General features: G+C 37.4%; 1 protein-coding gene across 1 annotated transcript in view; it reads right to left on the reverse strand.

Annotated features, from left to right (window-relative positions):
- Positions 1-20,447, reverse strand: part of SPHKAP (SPHK1 interactor, AKAP domain containing) — a 115,553-nt gene that overhangs the window by 83,631 nt on the left and 11,475 nt on the right. The window contains exon 2 of the mRNA XM_007100863.2: positions 6,831-6,938. Within this exon, the coding sequence (XP_007100925.2) occupies positions 6,831-6,938 (108 nt within the window). The remainder of the gene's footprint in view (positions 1-6,830; positions 6,939-20,447) is intronic.

Here is a 20,447-nt window from a genome sequence, read left to right on the forward strand (position 1 = left end):
CCGCATCACCCCCCTCCTCCTCTCTCCAGCCAGTTCCCCCTCCCTCGGTCTTCCCCATCGCAGTAAATGAAACTTCCATCCACCTAGGAGCTTATGCCAAAATCGTAGGAGTTATCCTTGACTTACCTTTCCTTCATTCAATCCATTAACATGTCCTGTTTTTTTTTAACATCTTTATTGGGTTATAATTGCTTTCCAATGTTGTGTTAGTTTCTGTTGTATAACAAAGTGAATCAGCTATACATATACATATATCCCCATATCCCCTCCCTCTTGCGTCTCCCTCCCACCCTCCCTATCCCACCCCTCTAGGTGGTCACAAAGCACCGAGTTGATCTCCCTGTGCTATGCGGCTGCTTCCCACTAGCTATCTATTTTACATTCGGTGGTGTATATATGTCCACGCCACTCTCTCACTTCGTCCCAGCTTACTCTTCCCCCTCCCCATGTCCTCAAGTTCATTCTCTACGTCTGTGTCTTTATTCCTGTCCTGCCCCTAGGTTCATTAGAACCGCTTTTTTTTTTATTTTTTTAGATTCCATATATATGTGTTAGCATACGGTATTTGTTTTTCTCTTTCTGACTTACTTCACGCTGTATGACAGACTCTAGGTCCATCCACCTCACTACAAATAACTCAATTTTGTTTCTTTTTATGGCTGAGTAATATTTCATTGTACATATGTGCCACATCTTCTTTATCCATTCATCTGTTGACGGACACTTAGGTTGCTTGCTTCCATATCCTGGCTATTGTAAATAGTGCTGCAATGAACATTGGGGTACATGACTCTTTTTTTTTTTTTTTTTTTTTTGCGGTACGCGGGCCTCTCACTGTTGTGGCCTCTCCTGTTGCGGAGCACAGGCTCCGGACGCGCAGGCTCAGCTGCCATGGCTCACGGGCCCAGCCGCTCTGCAGCATGTGGGATCTTCCCGGACCGGGACACGAACCCGTGTCCCCTGCATCGGCAGGCGGACTCCCAACCACTGCGCCACCAGGAAAGCCCCCGTGACTCTTTTTGAATTATGGTTTTCTCTGGGCATATGCCCAGTAGTGAGATTGCTGGGTCGTATTGTAGTTCTATTTGTAGTTTTTTAAGGAACCTCCATACTGCTCTCCATAGTGGCTGTATCAATTTACATTCCCACCAACAGTACAAGAGGGTTCCCTTTTCTCCACACCCTCTCCAGCATTTATTGTTTCTAGATTTTTTGATGATGGCCATTCTGACCTGTGTGAGGTGATACCTCATTGTAGTTTTGATTTGCATTTCTCTAATGATTAGTGATGTTGAGCATCCTTTCATGTGTTTGTTGGCCTTCTGTATATCTTCTTTGGAGAAATGTCTAGTTCTCCCCATTTTTGGATTGGGTTGTTTGTTTTTTTGTTATTGAGCTGCATGAGTTGCTTATAAATTTTGGAGATTAATCCTTTGTCAGTTGCTTCATTTGCAACTATTTTCTCCCATTCTGAGGGTTGTCTTTTGGTCTTGTTTATGGTTTCCTCTGCTGTGCAAAAGCTTTTAAATTTCATTAGGTCCCATTTGTTTATTTTTGTTTTTATTTCCATTTTTCTAGGAGGTGGGTCAAAAAGGATCTTGCTGTGATTTATGTCATAGAGTGTTCTGCCTATGTTTTCCTCTAAGAACATGTCCTGTTTAATATACAGTATGTACAGTTTTGAAGCATATTTTAAATTAATAATTACATTGTGAGCTTTTATTTCTATTATGAATTATTGGAAGTCTCAATCCACTTATTTAATGCTTAGATATACATTGTAATTCCTTGAGGCAGTAAGCAAAGTCAATGATCTTAATTTTTATTATGTAACATTTTACCTGCAACTTATAAGATAGAATTTGGACTCAATTTTCAATCAAAATAAACTTATAAAATGTTTCTCTTTAATAGTTTCAGGATCTAAGACATTGATAAATGTTATGGACTAGGTCTAAGACCCACCTCTAAATTACTACTGTATTATTTGGCCACACACTTTAGGTTCAGCCCTCAAATTATTTATCAAAAACTTCTTCTCAGTTTTATTGACCACTTTTCTAGGTTTTGGCTTCTTACATATGACTTTCGTGGATATAGAGCCACCTAGTTTCTTTGGTGGCAGACTCTTTTCTCTACCATCCCTCTGTGTCATGCTTCCCAATAAAGTGTCCTTTCTAATTTATTGGCTTCTAGAAGCTTGGGAAGGTTCAGTGGAACTCTCATTTGACTGAGACTCAAAAGTTTTCTCTGGGACTCTTGGATTTTTAAAATGTGTCCGGAGCTACTGCCCAGGGTGAGGTGAGGTCACATGGACCAGCTCTACTGCCCCAGTGCAGACTTGCTTTGTCTGTTTTATCTAGAGCTTCTGTTTTGTTCAGCCTGGTTGACTCTGCCACCATTGTTTGATTTTTCACTTTTATGCAGGCAGCATTTAGCTTCTCCTTGAAAATCGTTGAATAAATATTTAAAGAATATTGCTTAGATATATGTTGTAATTCCTTGAGGCAGTAAACAAAGTCAATGAACTGAATTAGTAGCCTAAACAAGGGTTTCTGCAACTCTGGACTCAACCTGAGTTTAAAATATTTACATTTCACACTGAAGTATGTAGGGATAAAGGGGCATCATGTCATTCTCAAATGTTTTAGAAAAGAATCATATATGTATGTTTACACACAGATGTATCAATAGATGCATGCACAAAGGAGAGGATAAAGCTAATGCAGTGAAATTTTAGCATTTAGAGAATCTGGGAATTCTTTGCCCTCTTCATGTAATTTTTCTGTAAGTTTAAAGAATTAAAAAATAAGTTCAAAAGTTGTTTTTTTTAGGAAGAAAACATTAAAAGTTGTTTGAAAGCTTGGTAAATATCTGGACTAGATAATGTAAATGTCTCTTCCCAGTTCTATAATTACATATTTCCTTAATCATGTAAATCTAGATTTTTCCATAGACCATCTTATCAAGTGGGGTGTTTGTCTCTTCTTTAACTTTTCTATTAAGTTTCAGAATAGATTAGGTCCAGACATATTTGGAGAAATAATATAAAATAAAAAACAGTTATTCAAGATATCATTTTGTCATTGTTGCCACTGGGTTGCTTTCGCACTCAGAGACTCACTGAACAGCTGTCAAATATCTTCGTAGTTTTACAATATCATGTATGGAATGTTGAAGGCTGCTTGAGAATCTGATTCATTTATTTACATATTTTTGGCAAATGTAACACATTTTCAAATGCCATGATTCATCGATCAAAATGCATTCTAGAGGCTATAATTTACTTGCGGGGTGATGATAGCCAAAAGTCTTAAAATGATCAGTAAGGAAAGAGTCTGACTGTAACTATGAATAGCAACTATACCCCAATTAAAAAAAAAAAAGAAAACTGTATGTTCAATTTCTTTTGTAAATATAAGTCTGTTCAAATTTAAAAAAAAAAAAGAAAGAATGTGAATTGTCAAGGTAATTTTAATGAAGCATTAAACCAAAAGATGGTTCTTGAAATATAAAAAATTAAATTTTAGTAAAGAACAATAGGGGCTTAACAAGTAATTAAATTAGTTTTTAATTTAAAAAAGTCAAGGGTCCTGAAAAGTCCAAATCCTACCACTCATGTTAAGGACCTCTACTAAGATAATGCTTCTGCTGTTGGGTTTGAACATTGGCTTCCAATTTCATTATCCTCCTCCACATTTCCCTTTTAAATAATTAGGTTAAAAAAAGAACACGGTGAAGGTTGGTATATGATTTTTTTCTCAGAATGGCAAATCAGAAATAAAATAAAATTGTATAGTTTGATTGGGGAACTCTATTTACAAAAACAAAACCACAGTTTTCATATTTGATATCTTTTGAAAAAAATTTAAGGGTAAATTTCAGGGGCCTTCTGAGTCAGACTTCATGTTTGGCTGGCCTATAGTATTTCTTTTTTAGAAATTTTATTATTTTTAAAAAATTTTTATAGGAGTAAAGTTGATTAAAAATGTTGTGTTAATTTCTGCTGTACAGCAAAGCGAATCAGTTATACATATACATATATCCACTCTTTTTTAGATTCTTTTCCCATATAGGTCATTACAGAGTGCCCATTTCCGACAGCTTCAAACTGCTCTTCACTAAGACACCTCATTTTACCTGTGAAATGAAAGCAGGTCTTTACTGAGATAATGACCAAAACTTATTTTTGAAGCTTGTTTAATGCTTGAGAACAAACAGCTGTACTGACCCATGCCCATAACACCCTGAAGGGTTTCTATGCCTGAGATTGTCCCTCAATAAAAATTCTAAATGAACATCTTGAATTCAGAAAACATTGGTCCTCGGAGGCACTTAGTTCTAAGAAACTACAAATCCAGATACTTGGAGTTCAGTATGATGGATACCAAGCCAATCAAAACTGGATATAAAAAAGTTGGCTACTAAGTTTGATCAGGAAGAAATGAGTTAAAAAGCAACAATGAACGTAGGGTGGGGTACCCCAGAGTTATGAATAGAGTATAAAACAATAAAATATGGGACAGCTTTGCTACAGGTTCCTCAGAATCTGTTGTGATTACTTGTTAATAGATTTAGATTCGGGATTATTTCATTAGACTAATTTTTTAAATTAAACTTTAATGAAGATATTATTTTAAAATACAGTTCTATTTTTTAATTTAAATTACAACTTCATTGTTATCCTTTTGTGGATAATTTGTTTTGAAAAGGAATTAAGTACTTTTCCCCTGACCATTTTAGTGATTCCTTCCTTGTGTATGGCTGTTCTGACCAAGAGATCCTTGTCCTGTCAAGCATTGCTGTAGATCAACTCTATTTTCCTCTAGATAATAGCTTCCCCTCAGCAATGTCCAGCTCTGGATTCTGTTTCTTCTCCTCACCCTAGAAATCTGTGCCAAGTAAGAAAGAGAGAAAAGACTCATAAACTAAGAAAAAGTAACTACAAGATACTTTTTGAGAGATTACGGTTCATTTTTCATAGGGATTCTGAAATTTTTTTACAGTTTAGAGTCATGGACAATTTTTAACATTTGTGTCAGTTTCAGTTATTATAAACTCTTGCAGGAAAACTAACCTTCCAGTATGCCTTTTACTTGTGTTTAGATTTTTCCTCTTTGGGGAAGTATAGAAAGAACCATAACAGCAGTATGAATCAGTTAGCTCAAGCTCACTGATGTCATCTGAAACTATAAAGGGACAAAGAATTAAGAAAGAAAGTCATACAGTTTTAAGTCCAAATTTGAGTTAATTGGGATTGGGTGGGGGGTTGTGAGTAGAGTTTTCTTATATTTAGGAAGATCCAATGGTAATCTTAAATTTGGCTATAAATTTACCATTTCTAACTGTAGATCTGCAATATAGATTCCAAAAATATAAAGTTTAGAAAATACCTCTTTGCCCTTTATTACACAATTTTTAGTGCCCCAACTTTGGTGCCTTCTCCAAATGGCAGACTCCTTAATACAGGAGCTGCTTGGATGACAACTTTGACCAAAGTGTAGATGCTGATAGCATCTACACTTTACATCTACATCTACATCTAGCACTTTACTCTCCATTTCTCTTCCTTTTACAATTCCAAGCTGTGTAATTAGAGATCCATATCAGCAAATACCTGAATTTTCCACCTCATCTCAGAATTGAATTTGCAAAGAAGGTATCGCTGTTAAATTACTTGCCACCTAAATCCTTTTTCGTTTTCGCCAAAGATTTTTAGCCATCTACTGGTTTTCTGGACAAGGGATTAAAAAGTCCCCCAAATAGCAGGATCAAAATCATTTTGCCTAAACAAAGAGATTGAATTAAGCCTGTTGAATGGACTCTGCTCTCCTTGTGCTATGAGACTCTGCAGTGTGAAATGGTTTACTTGAATTAAGTCTGTTGAATGGACTCTGCTCTCCTGTGCTATGAGACTCTGCAGTGTGAAATGGTTTACATCCTCTGTCTGCCAGTTCTGGTTCTACTCATTATATAGAAAAAGCTCCTCCATTCCATTTTCAGCTTCCTGTTTTTTTCTTTTAACAGAAATGCTGGCATGCAACTTACCTCCAGGAATAGCTCAGAGCTTATGCTCTCAACTTAGTCATGAGAATTACATTTCTCTCCTCTTTGGAAATATTATCCCCCAGTCTCTGTAATCATGACCCCATTAGAGCTAGGTGATTGCAGTTAAAATGAAACATATAGTTATGTAGAACATATAGGAAGCAGACTACTTTATATAGGAAGGAGAAATCACGTTGTTGATTTCTCGTATCAACAATACACCCTTACGTTCTAAGCCACAAGAAATATTTATCTATAAGGACGTCTCTTCCTTTGAAAAGGAGGGTTTTATATGTAAAGCTCAGATCCAGTATATAATATTAAACAGCATGCCTGTGTATTTCTTATGTTGAAAATGTTTTCAAACAACGACTATAACTTATAAGAATGGTAGAACATTTTTACACAGTTTTCATGTTGAGAAATACCTACTAGCAGGAGTTATAAAATATATTGAAAAGAATCCAAGAGCACTCTTGAATAGGCTTTTATTTCTCATCATACGATGCTATTTCTGAATCTTTTACACAGTCAGTTTTGAAAACGAAAACATCGTTTTTCCTTTTCAGAGAAATGATAAGATTAATTTACCTGTTGCAATGAGCAAAGCAGAAGAATCGTGAGCTTCTGCCTGTTATTTTGTTAACACTGTATAAACCAGTTATGTATTTTCAAAAGGATGCTTTCCAAATCTTGTACCTAATGATTATGTCCTTGGTATGAGAACATATGCCCGACTCCCCACTTTCTCAGCCTGCATCCCCAGAGCTGTGTTTACTTACAGAAGCGCAGTTTTCAGACTTGTCTTCCACAAAACCAATTTGGCAGGGTGTCCTCTGATTCTGCAGCCAGTAGTCTGTAGATTCCAGCAGGCTGTTGCTGCGGAGAACCTGAGGGAACCAAGACAAACTTCTCAGTGTTATTGGCAAGATTTTCTATTTAAACAAGGAACTCTTTTCTCAAGAATCTGTAAGTGTTTTGTTTGCCTCAGAGCATCTGGATGTTAGAAAAAACTTCCAGGATAACAGCACCTCTAGAAAGTGTAAAATATTCAACCAGGAATCCACTTTAGAGGGATACATTGAAGTGAATACTGTTGTTTCTTCTCTCATCTAACTCAACATCTGGAAACCTCAGTGTACCTGTGACTTTTGCATAATTTGCAGTCAAGTGATTTTCTTGGGGTATGGTTCAATTGGCAATGGGGGATCAAACTTCATTTAAGTGTTGGAACTCTTTTACATTCTACAATATGAAAATTTTCGATTAAAAAATGTAGTTTCTCCATTTGGTGCAATTCTGTTACCGAAATTATGATTCTTTAGTTCTTCAGCTTTGCTAATATATCTGTGAAATAGGGCTCAGTTCTTCTAGAACACTTAGGATACTATATTAAATTTTAAAATTATTAGGAATAAGTAAGTGTCTTACAACAACCCTTTCCCTTGTAGAAGCAGTATGGTAAAGCAAAATCAATTTCAATACATAAATGAACAACACCAACTGTGATTTACAAATGCTTTGTTTCTGGGCTTTGATTTTAAAGCAATGAAGAAAAATTGCATTTCTGAGCCAAAACATTTTGAAGATGCAATCTCATAAACAAACAAATGACTCAACTTCTGATGTGTCTTAACTCTATTCAAATATTGTATAGGATTTTTCTCATCTTATATAAGATTTCCAGTGCTTTCCTGTTACCCTCTGCTTTATTAGGGTACATGTCTGCTACTATTTCACAACTACCTTCACTTAAGTAATATAACACATTTAATCAGTTTGGTTAATGCCACAAAAATAGAATGACACTTCAAGTACATTTCATTTGCACAGTGAAGGATTGTCTTCTTTTGTTCTATAAAGATGAAAGTACATTAATTTTTGTCTCTGCAAGTTGTGTGAACCAAATATGTCTGACACATTTTTCTATAACATTTTTGTTTCAGCTAAGTGATGTTATTACTTTTTAAATATTTTTCCCACTCAATGTTTATTATTCCTGGAGATGACAAATTTTCATCATTCTTTTCCAGAACAGTACAGAGAGACACTTTGATGAGAAGGTAATTGAATGACAAACTTCAGTTATCACTGCAGACTCAAGTTGGCAATGGAACCTCTCAGGTCTCTTCAAGATTTTATCTAAACTGTGGTTCTTAAAGTGTGAGCTGGGACCCCCTAGGGGTCACTGAGATCTTTCAGAGAGTCCAGCAGTCAAACTATGCTTATTATAATACTAAGATTTTATTCGCCCTTTTCATTCAAATTATCTCATGAGTACTCAGTGGAGTTCTCCAGGGTCCACACGAGGTGTGTTGGTGTAACAGGCTGACTGCAGAAGCAAATAGGAGAGTCTAGCTGTCTTCTTTTAAGTCAGATATTAAGAAGATTTGCTAAAAATATAAGGTGAAATTACTCTTCTCACCAAAATGTTTTGTTTTGGAAAACATAGATATTTTCCATAAAAATATGTATGTTAACATGTAATGTGTTTATTATTATTTTAAAATTATTTTCAAATAATAAATTATGGTTATTTAAATTGTTACTGTTATTTTAAAATTACACATATTTAGAATTTCCTTAGCTTTTTTTCTATGAATTATAACTTTATATAGCTTCTTTAAGTTTCAGTATTTTCATTTCTTTCTATGTGGCATCAGACTTCATCAAAATATGCTGAAAATACAATTTAGTATATAGCAAAAGCTGTTTCTTATAATTTTTATTTTATATTGAAGTATAGTTGATTAACAATGTTGTGTTAGTTTCAGGTGTACAGCAAAGTGATTCAGGTTCCATGTATCTATTCTTTTTCAAATTATTTTCCCATTTATGTTGTTACAGAGTATTGATATGTCAACCCCAAGCTCCCAATTTATCCTTCTCCGCCATCTTTCCCCTTTGGTAACCATAAGTTTGTTCTCTAAGTCTGTGAGTCTGTTTCTGTTTTGCAAATAGCTCCCAATTTATCCTTCTCCGCCATCTTTCCCCTTTGGTAACCATAAGTTTGTTCTCTAAGTCTGTGAGTCTGTTTCTGTTTTGTAAATAAGTTTATTTGTATCATTTTTTTCTGATTCTGCAAGTAAGTCAGACAAAGACAAATATCATATGATATCGCTTATGTGTGGACATTTTCTTAGCTTTAATTTATAGTATGGAAAATATCAATAAGTATAAACCCTACAATCAGAAGCGTCATGAGGTCCCCCAATATTTTTAGAGTGCAAAGGAATTTTGATTCCAAAAAAATAAAATTGAGAACCATTGATCTAGACTAACTTTATTTAAAGAAGAAAAAGCTTCTCAGTCCACCTCCTCCACTGTCACGCACTTTTACTTTCAGCATATTTAGAATAGAATTTAAGAGAATGGACATTAGTGATCTAACTGCGTTGAAATCTAAACCTGGTCATTAGTAGCAGGAAGACCTTGGGTGGTTGCCTAAAATCCTGAGTCTAGGTTTCTACACCCATGAATGGAGAGAGTAACACCCACCTGGTGGCGGGATCATTGGGGTATTCGGTGAGATGACAAGTGTCAAACACTTCAGCATGCAAGATGACAAGTCATCTTCTCAATACGTGGTTCCCATTGTTACTATTTGATACTAACTTCAAAGGAAAATAGAAAATTGGAAGCCTCTGCCTGAAGTTAGTGGATTGAAAGCATTTCAGATGTATGAAGACAAATTTTCTTCAGCAAATATTCTGACCTAAGGTGTGACTTCAGTTCAACATTTTGTAGTATTAATGGTTGCAGCTACTATTTTTTGCGTGCTTAGAATGTGTTGGGAAATTTTTCATATATTTATTTATTTATTTATTACTTTTAAATATAATCCTTAGTGCAATACTATAAAGTAGGAATTAAAGAGAAGGATCTTCATGGCAATTGTCATTTTGCAGATGAAGACCTTGAGGTTCAGAGAGATTTGAGTTCCTGTCCCAAGCTGTCCAGAGCTGGACTTTGAATTCGGTTTTGAAGATATCAAGTCTGTGAGTGAAATCCTTTAACAATGTTGCCTTGCATAACCCCTATAGATGGGTGTGATTTGGGGTATGTTTCTGAAGCGTTATGTGCCTCTAATTTTTGTAAACATAACTACGTTTACTCTGCATCATAATAATGTTAGAGATTTTAAATGAAAGCATCAAATGAACATACCAGTTAAGAATACTTTGCAATGCAGTTTAATAACTCCTCTGACTAAAAATCCCTTCTTAGCCGTTTCAGAGCTCACTCCACAGAAATTAGGCCCTGGACCTTTTCTGTATTCTAACATATTCAAGGCACATGTATCATGGTTGCAACAAACTGTGTGTTAACAGGAGAAAACGACTGCCCCTTATCGGAGCTTATGAATTATTCCTGTCTTAAGTCAGCCCTAAGAGGGGGGCAGAGTTCAGACACAATTCACTTAGGTCTTCCAGAAAAGTGGTGGGCTGGACTGGCACATTTTCCAGGTGAAACACAGAGAGTCAGAGATGGAAATGCCGAAAGACATCAGCCTGACACGTCCACACTGCAAGATTCCCAAGGCCATGCAAAAGACTGTCTCATGATGAGGCTGACTGAGAGAATTGTCAGCTACCTAACAGATTTCTCCTGTGTTGAACTTCTCTAATATAGGGAAATAGCACAGAAAGATTGATTTGTTGAGTCTTCTACTATACGGGCATTTTTTGCACCTATTTTAAACATAAATAATAACTAAATATATACAAAGTTCTTGTTCTGCCCTATCCTAAGAGGGGGGAAAAAGTCGACAGCTTTATGGACCAGCTTACTCAGTGGAAAATGCTAGAAAGACTTCCCACTTGGCTATTCCATATCCTTTGGATCCTGAGTGTCTTCTCAAAGGTCCATCTTTGCTTTAGAGGAAACAGAAATGTCAGAGTGAGGAAGTGAGATTTAAAGTGCCACCTAAATCTTTCAATTGCTTAAAAACAAATGTTTTGAGGAGAACATCTTTCATGAGAATATTCATTCGCGGTGTAATTTTAAAATGTGAATTTTATTCATCATAATTTAAAAATAGTTTTGTGATCTTATCAATAATTAAAATACATTTCATTGATATTTAGAGATTATTAATTATTTAATACTTATATTCGTTCATTATTGACCAAAAAACAATCCATTTAATTGAGAACTCTCTGGGCTAGGGCCCTAATAGATGTTATCTGAATTAAACTTCTAGACTTACGAGGTAGAATTTGAGGGCTAATATGTGAAATGCGCTTACAACAGTGCTTGGCATATAGCAAGTGCTCAATAAACATTTGCTATTATAAAAATTATTATTCTGTTTGCCCAGACTTAGAGGGGTCAATAATTTTCTTGTTAGTGGAGAGCTAGCATTTGAGCCAGGCTCTCTGGTCCCAAAGCCCCCATTAGGCATGGCTCCATTGCAAGCTGGTAAAATTACATAATTTCTCATCCTTGGATTCTACCAAACATACGTCTATGTATTTATCCATCTCTCCCTCACGGGCCTGGTCTGGGTGGTCAGGAGATTTGAGTTCCAGTGCTGACCCTACTGTCTGTGTGGTCAGGCTACCCACCAGCTCACAGCCTCAGCTTGTTCTTTGTACACAATTAAATCATGTGATCTGAAGGGCCATTCTACATGGAACATCGGTGATTCTCTGCCTTCCTCCTCCTTTCATTCCTTCTGCTGTTCCAATTCCCAAATACATTAAGAGCCAAATGAGCAAAGAAAATAAAAATGCAGGCTTCAATAAACCACTTAGAATCATATGTTAAGCAATTTTAACCCGCGAAAAGCTTTTGGTGTAATGGTTTAGCCAAGCCATTAGAAAAAGAGGAATACTTGAAAGAAGAGTATGTGCTTGAGAATTTAATGATTTTGAAGCTTTATGAATATAATCTCCCTGTTGAGACAGTCACTTTCTGATGGGGGGATAGGGAAAGAGAAAAACTCACCAGGCTCTCAGTGGCTCATTCATTTATCTGCTATTTTTATCTGCAGGTTCAATTATTTCAGATGAAGTGCTAATAACAAACATGCTGTGCATTCACTAGTTTGAAATAACAATGGCACATTTTTTTTTACAATTTCATGAGTGTCCTAAACACGGAAGAAAGATTGTTCTGCTCTCTTGTACAGTGACTTTCCTTTTTTATATAGAGAACCAAGTTGTAGGAATTTAGTATTGATATGGCATGGGGAGGGGAAAATGGACTCCTGGTAACCTGGACACAGCTCTAAACATTGCTGGGCAGAAAAAAAAAAATAGTAATTAGATTGGAGAAGACAGTAATTTAAGGTTAGTCACAGAGGTTTGGAGGCAGAGCTGATATTCTCTTCCAACTCGTCACTTACTGAGTGATCTTGGACAAGTCATTTAGCTTCTGCAGGACTTAGTTTTTGCATTTATTACAGGAGGATGATTAAAGGCACTTCAAAAGGTTATTCCAAGGCTCAAATAAGAGAAGGTTCATGAAGGACTACCCTCTTAACAGAGTAGGTGATTGATAGGTGACGGCTTTTATTATGAGAATGCAGTAAAATTTAGACAACACATTTTCCATCTTAACATTTTCTTGATCTCCGCACAGCACCTGGCAGTTTCTCTTTATTTGTATTTGTGGTGCTCCATTCTCATTTTACCCCTCTTGCTTCTCTCATCTCCTACTTCACTCAATATTCGGTCAACAGAAGTTCATTGAACTCTTTTGATGTTTGACACTGGGAATATTAAGATGAACAAAATGACTGCTGTGCCTTGGAAATTAAACTCTAAGAGGGGAGAACAAGCACTGACAGACCCGTGATAGAGAAAGCAGGTGCTTTGATCAGGACGATCCGTGTCAGAGATCACCCAGGATGGAGTAGCCAGCTCAACCTGAGGAAGGTTGAGACCGTGCACTTGACCCTCATGTCAAGTTGAAAGATGCATCTGAGTTGTCTGGGGATGTTGGAGAAGGTTGGGAGAACATGTCTCTCTTTCTAACTAGCTTTCCTCTCTGATGCCCTAAAAGGGAGTATCCCCTCTGCATAGGGCCTCAGTATGTTGCTCTTTGCACCCCTCACAATCCTTTTCTTCAGAGATCTTACTGACCCTCAGGGTACTAATTCCCACCTGGGGGGATGACTTACTGGTCTATGACTTCATCTTTGATCTTTCTCTAGAGCTTGGCTTTTCACAGTTCTAGCTGTTAGTTAGTTTTCTTGGATCTCCTGCTGTCACCTTGGACTCTTTGTGTCTAAACCCAAACCCTTCCCTCCCCAATTCCGGCCCTTAAAAGAAACTTGACTCCCTGACTTCTGTATTTGCAGTTAACGGAAGAACAATTCTCTCTTACCCTGGCTTGAAATGTCTGTGCCATCTGGAACGCCCCTTCATCTGTTTCTAGTCTTATATTCTGCTCTAATTTTTTCTTTAATTCACTTAACATTTGAGTACTTACTATAGGCTAGTCTCTGGGTAATACAATAGTGAATAATGAAGACCCGATCTCCACATTTATGGAACTTAAAATCTGGCATGGAAACCCAGCAGTAAATAAAGGAGCACTGAAATACACTTTTAATTATAAATCGTGGTAGGTAATATAAAGAAATTCAACATGGTGCAATGATAGAGAATAAAAGAGATGGGATGATACTTGGGAAGGGCAATTAGGGAAGGCTGGACACCCACAGGGTCCTTAACAATTAGAGCTAGCATTTGAGCCAGGCTCTCTGGTCCCAAAGCCCCCATTAGGCATGGCTCCATTGCAAGCTGGTAAAATTACATAATTTCTCATCCTTGGATTCTACCAAACATACGTCTATGTATTTATCCATCTCTCCCTCACGGGCCTGGTCTGGGTGGTCAGGAGATTTGAGTTCCAGTGCTGACCCTACTGTCTGTGTGGTCAGGCTACCCACCAGCTCACAGCCTCAGCTTGTTCTTTGTACACAATTAAATCATGTGATCTGAAGGGCCATTCTACATGGAACATCGGTGATTCTCTGCCTTCCTCCTCCTTTCATTCCTTCTGCTGTTCCAATTCCCAAATACATTAAGAGCCAAATGAGCAAAGAAAATAAAAATGCAGGCTTCAATAAACCACTTAGAATCATATGTTAAGCAATTTTAACCCGCGAAAAGCTTTTGGTGTAATGGTTTAGCCAAGCCATTAGAAAAAGAGGAATACTTGAAAGAAGAGTATGTGCTTGAGAATTTAATGATTTTGAAGCTTTATGAATATAATCTCCCTGTTGAGACAGTCACTTTCTGATGGGGGGATAGGGAAAGAGAAAAACTCACCAGGCTCTCAGTGGCTCATTCATTTATCTGCTATTTTTATCTGCAGGTTCAATTATTTCAGATGAAGTGCTAATAACAAACATGCTGTGCATTCACTAGTTTGAAATAACAATGGCACATTTTTTTTTACAATTTCATGAGTGTCCTAAACACGGAAGAAAGATTGTTCTGCTCTCTTGTACAGTGACTTTCCTTTTTTATATAGAGAACCAAGTTGTAGGAATTTAGTATTGATATGGCATGGGGAGGGGAAAATGGACTCCTGGTAACCTGGACACAGCTCTAAACATTGCTGGGCAGAAAAAAAAAATAGTAATTAGATTGGAGAAGACAGTAATTTAAGGTTAGTCACAGAGGTTTGGAGGCAGAGCTGATATTCTCTTCCAACTCGTCACTTACTGAGTGATCTTGGGCAAGTCATTTAGCTTCTGCAGGACTTAGTTTTTGCATTTATTACAGGAGGATGATTAAAGGCACTTCAAAAGGTTATTCCAAGGCTCAAATAAGAGAAGGTTCATGAAGGACTACCCTCTTAACAGAGTAGGTGATTGATAGGTGACGGCTTTTATTATGAGAATGCAGTAAAATTTAGACAACACATTTTCCATCTTAACATTTTCTTGATCTCCGCACAGCACCTGGCAGTTTCTCTTTATTTGTATTTGTGGTGCTCCATTCTCATTTTACCCCTCTTGCTTCTCTCATCTCCTACTTCACTCAATATTCGGTCAACAGAAGTTCATTGAACTCTTTTGATGTTTGACACTGGGAATATTAAGATGAACAAAATGACTGCTGTGCCTTGGAAATTAAACTCTAAGAGGGGAGAACAAGCACTGACAGACCCGTGATAGAGAAAGCAGGTGCTTTGATCAGGACGATCCGTGTCAGAGATCACCCAGGATGGAGTAGCCAGCTCAACCTGAGGAAGGTTGAGACCGTGCACTTGACCCTCATGTCAAGTTGAAAGATGCATCTGAGTTGTCTGGGGATGTTGGAGAAGGTTGGGAGAACATGTCTCTCTTTCTAACTAGCTTTCCTCTCTGATGCCCTAAAAGGGAGTATCCCCTCTGCATAGGGCCTCAGTATGTTGCTCTTTGCACCCCTCACAATCCTTTTCTTCAGAGATCTTACTGACCCTCAGGGTACTAATTCCCACCTGGGGGGATGACTTACTGGTCTATGACTTCATCTTTGATCTTTCTCTAGAGCTTGGCTTTTCACAGTTCTAGCTGTTAGTTAGTTTTCTTGGATCTCCTGCTGTCACCTTGGACTCTTTGTGTCTAAACCCAAACCCTTCCCTCCCCAATTCCGGCCCTTAAAAGAAACTTGACTCCCTGACTTCTGTATTTGCAGTTAACGGAAGAACAATTCTCTCTTACCCTGGCTTGAAATGTCTGTGCCATCTGGAACGCCCCTTCATCTGTTTCTAGTCTTATATTCTGCTCTAATTTTTTCTTTAATTCACTTAACATTTGAGTACATGCTATAGACTAGTCTCTGGGTAATACAATAGTGAATAATGCAGACCCGATCTCCACATTTATGGAACTTAAAATCTGGCATGGAAACCCAGCAGTAAATAAAGGAGCACTGAAATACACTTTTAATTATAAATCGTGGTAGGTAATATAAAGAAATTCAACATGGTGCAATGATAGAGAATAAAAGAGATGGGATGATACTTGGGAAGGGCAATTAGGGAAGGCTGGACACCCACAGGGTCCTTAACAATTACAATTGTTAACCTTGTAATGGTCTGTCTCTTCTATCTCCTTCACCCCTTACCTCTCAAATCCATCTAGCTTACTGAAACCAGAATCAGAGATAAGTACTAGGCTTTGAAGACAAACCTGGTTTCAAATTCCAGTTTTTCCATTAATTAACTGTGCAGCCTAAGGCAGTCACTTAACCTCTTTGAGGACCCTACTGTCTGTGTGGTCAGGCTACCCACCAGCTCACAGCCTCAGCTTGTTCTTTGTACACAATTAAATCATGTGATCTGAAGGGCCATTCTACATGGAACATCGGTGATTCTCTGCCTTCCTCCTCCTTTCATTCCTTCTGCTGTTCCAATTCCCAAATACATTAAGAGCCAAATGAGCAAAGAAAATAAAAATGCAGGCTTCAATAAACCACTTAGAATCATATGTTAAGCAATTTTAACCCGCGAAAAGCTTTTGGTGTAATGGTTTAGCCAAGCCATTAGAAAAAGAGGAATACTTGAAAGAAGAGTATGTGCTTGAGAATTTAATGATTTTGAAGCTTTATGAATATAATCTCCCTGTTGAGACAGTCACTTTCTGATGGGGGGATAGGGAAAGAGAAAAACTCACCAGGCTCTCAGTGGCTCATTCATTTATCTGCTATTTTTATCTGCAGGTTCAATTATTTCAGATGAAGTGCTAATAACAAACATGCTGTGCATTCACTAGTTTGAAATAACAATGGCACATTTTTTTTTACAATTTCATGAGTGTCCTAAACACGGAAGAAAGATTGTTCTGCTCTCTTGTACAGTGACTTTCCTTTTTTATATAGAGAACCAAGTTGTAGGAATTTAGTATTGATATGGCATGGGGAGGGGAAAATGGACTCCTGGTAACCTGGACACAGCTCTAAACATTGCTGGGCAGAAAAAAAAAATAGTAATTAGATTGGAGAAGACAGTAATTTAAGGTTAGTCACAGAGGTTTGGAGGCAGAGCTGATATTCTCTTCCAACTCGTCACTTACTGAGTGATCTTGGGCAAGTCATTTAGCTTCTGCAGGACTTAGTTTTTGCATTTATTACAGGAGGATGATTAAAGGCACTTCAAAAGGTTATTCCAAGGCTCAAATAAGAGAAGGTTCATGAAGGACTACCCTCTTAACAGAGTAGGTGATTGATAGGTGACGGCTTTTATTATGAGAATGCAGTAAAATTTAGACAACACATTTTCCATCTTAACATTTTCTTGATCTCCGCACAGCACCTGGCAGTTTCTCTTTATTTGTATTTGTGGTGCTCCATTCTCATTTTACCCCTCTTGCTTCTCTCATCTCCTACTTCACTCAATATTCGGTCAACAGAAGTTCATTGAACTCTTTTGATGTTTGACACTGGGAATATTAAGATGAACAAAATGACTGCTGTGCCTTGGAAATTAAACTCTAAGAGGGGAGAACAAGCACTGACAGACCCGTGATAGAGAAAGCAGGTGCTTTGATCAGGACGATCCGTGTCAGAGATCACCCAGGATGGAGTAGCCAGCTCAACCTGAGGAAGGTTGAGACCGTGCACTTGACCCTCATGTCAAGTTGAAAGATGCATCTGAGTTGTCTGGGGATGTTGGAGAAGGTTGGGAGAACATGTCTCTCTTTCTAACTAGCTTTCCTCTCTGATGCCCTAAAAGGGAGTATCCCCTCTGCATAGGGCCTCAGTATGTTGCTCTTTGCACCCCTCACAATCCTTTTCTTCAGAGATCTTACTGACCCTCAGGGTACTAATTCCCACCTGGGGGGATGACTTACTGGTCTATGACTTCATCTTTGATCTTTCTCTAGAGCGTGGCTTTTCACAGTTCTAGCTGTTAGTTAGTTTTCTTGGATCTCCTGCTGTCACCTTGGACTCTTTGTGTCTAAACCCAAACCCTTCCCTCCCCAATTCCGGCCCTTAAAAGAAACCTGACTCCCTGACTTCTGTATTTGCAGTTAATGGAAGAACAATTCTCTCTTACCCTGGCTTGAAATGTCTGCGTCATCTGGAACGCCCCTTCATCTGTTTCTAGTCTTATATTCTGCTCTAATTTTTTCTTTAATTCACTTAACATTTGAGTACTTACTATAGGCTAGTCTCTGGGTAATACAATAGTGAATAATGAAGACCCGATCTCCACATTTATGGAACTTAAAATCTGGCATGGAAACCCAGCAGTAAATAAAGGAGCACTGAAATACACTTTTAATTATAAATCGTGGTAGGTAATATAAAGAAATTCAACATGGTGCAATGATAGAGAATAAAAGAGATGGGATGATACTTGGGAAGGGCAATTAGGGAAGGCTGGACACCCACAGGGTCCTTAACAATTACAATTGTTAACGTTGTAATGGTCTGTCTCTTCTATCTCCTTCACCCCTTACCTCTCAAATCCATCTAGCTTACTGAAACCAGAATCAGAGATAAGTACTAGGTTTTGAAGACAAACCTGGTTTCAAATTCCAGTTTTTCCATTAATTAACTGTACAGCCTAAGGCAGTCACTTAACCTCTTTGAGACTCAGTTTTTCCACCTGCAAAATGAGGTTGGTGTTGCACTCACAATGAGGAATTTTTTAATAGACATTAGAAATACTAAACACACACAGTATCTGACTACTTCAGGTGTTCACAAGCAGTGAATAGTGAATAATAAATAGCTATTATTATCACAAATATGATTACTGATGTCATCAGTAATTATATTACTGATTACTGATGTAAGAATTACTGATGTAATTCTCTCCCAAGACCTTAACCTCAATTGATTAATTGAGCCAATAAACATTAATGTTGTACCATCTACTCCTACTGGAAACCGGACCAGGCCCTGGGGAACAAGGTAGGACATATTTGCTATCAGTGAGCCCCAAATTTTATGGGCTTATTGTCAAACTATTGCCTAGTATTCAAGACAGAACTTAATTCAGCTCCCACCTGTTAATCATTCCATGAATATGTATTAAGCTCCAATGTTCAGGATACTGAACTATGCCCAGTTTAGGTGTTTTCCAGGCTTTGTCTCCAATACTTTCCCTGCACACACCCTCTGCTAGAATCTCCCAATTACTAAAAGAGCTCCACCTCCTAGTCTTTATAATGCACATGCTTTTCCTCATATCTTTCCACCAACTCCCTGAACTTTTCCCCAGAAGTTCCTTCCCAGCTATCAAGATATAATTGAAACCAACCCCTTTTCCCTATCAAATGTTTCTCTCTTCTTCATGATGAAAACAATTTTTTATCTCAGAATTTTGGAATGTGCATGCATGTCTTGTCCTTCACATTAGATGATGAGTATTATTTCTGCAAGACTTTTGTTTTCCTCAGAGATTTTATGGAAAGGTTACAAAGAATTTTTATGTTGAGCAAGATTCCCATTTTCTACTTCTGTACTATCAAATATTGTCAAATTTTATTTTCTGATAATTGTAAGTATAATGATGTTAAGAAACATCAAAGCCCTTAAAGAGAAAAATTTCAAACACAAAATGCTACAATTTGCCTGATGTATGTATCATGATTAATGATGGAATGGTGCTTAAAATTAATTGAATAATGTCATCAGAACAATGAACTCATTCTTCAAAAGCAGAGGTTTATCGTTCTCCCACCCCCAAACAGGTAGACTCAGAGAAGTTAAGATGTGTTGGGATTTTGAGACATTGACTCTCTCAGCTGTCTGGAGGCTGGAGAGAACCTGGGTTGGCCACTCCAGGGCAAGCACCTCTGGCCATCTGCTTATTCAAGAGTTCTAAACAAATATTATTTTAAAAAATATGTATAATAATGTGGAAAAGATTTGGAAATACTGTCTAAAGAAATCATCCTTTCAAAGGTTGCACACAATTTTCATGACTATGTGTTGGAGATGAGGAAGGAAAAAGCAAGAGGAGCAATAAAATGAAGGAAGCCAGATAAGTCCATTAATAGAGTCCTGAGCATCCCTCAGAGAAGAATCTCCAGGCTGTTCCATTGCTGTTCTAGCCTTTTTCTAGGAAACTCAATTAGATTTTTCTTACACAAAGAGATTGTAATGTGAGCAAGGCAACTAGATTTGCACAGTGGGTGGTAAAGATGGCAGAGAGTTGATAAGAATGATGTTAGGGAAGAACGAAGGCAGCTATTCACCAGATATTATTACCTATTTGCTCTACAATAAACAGTTGCATCTCTACTGCAGGTAACATTTTCTTCATAGAGATATCACATCCCTATAAAATTCACCCTTTTATCAATTACAGGAAAAAATCTGTAAAAAATACAAACACATAGAGGCTAAATAATGCGCTACTAAATAACGAAGAAATCAGAGAGGAAATCAGAAAATACCTAGAAACAAATGACAATGAAAACATGATGACCCAAAACCTATGGG

Source organism: Physeter macrocephalus, chromosome 2 (assembly GCF_002837175.3).
Source record: "Physeter macrocephalus isolate SW-GA chromosome 2, ASM283717v5, whole genome shotgun sequence".
Lineage (NCBI taxonomy): Eukaryota > Metazoa > Chordata > Mammalia > Artiodactyla > Physeteridae > Physeter > Physeter macrocephalus.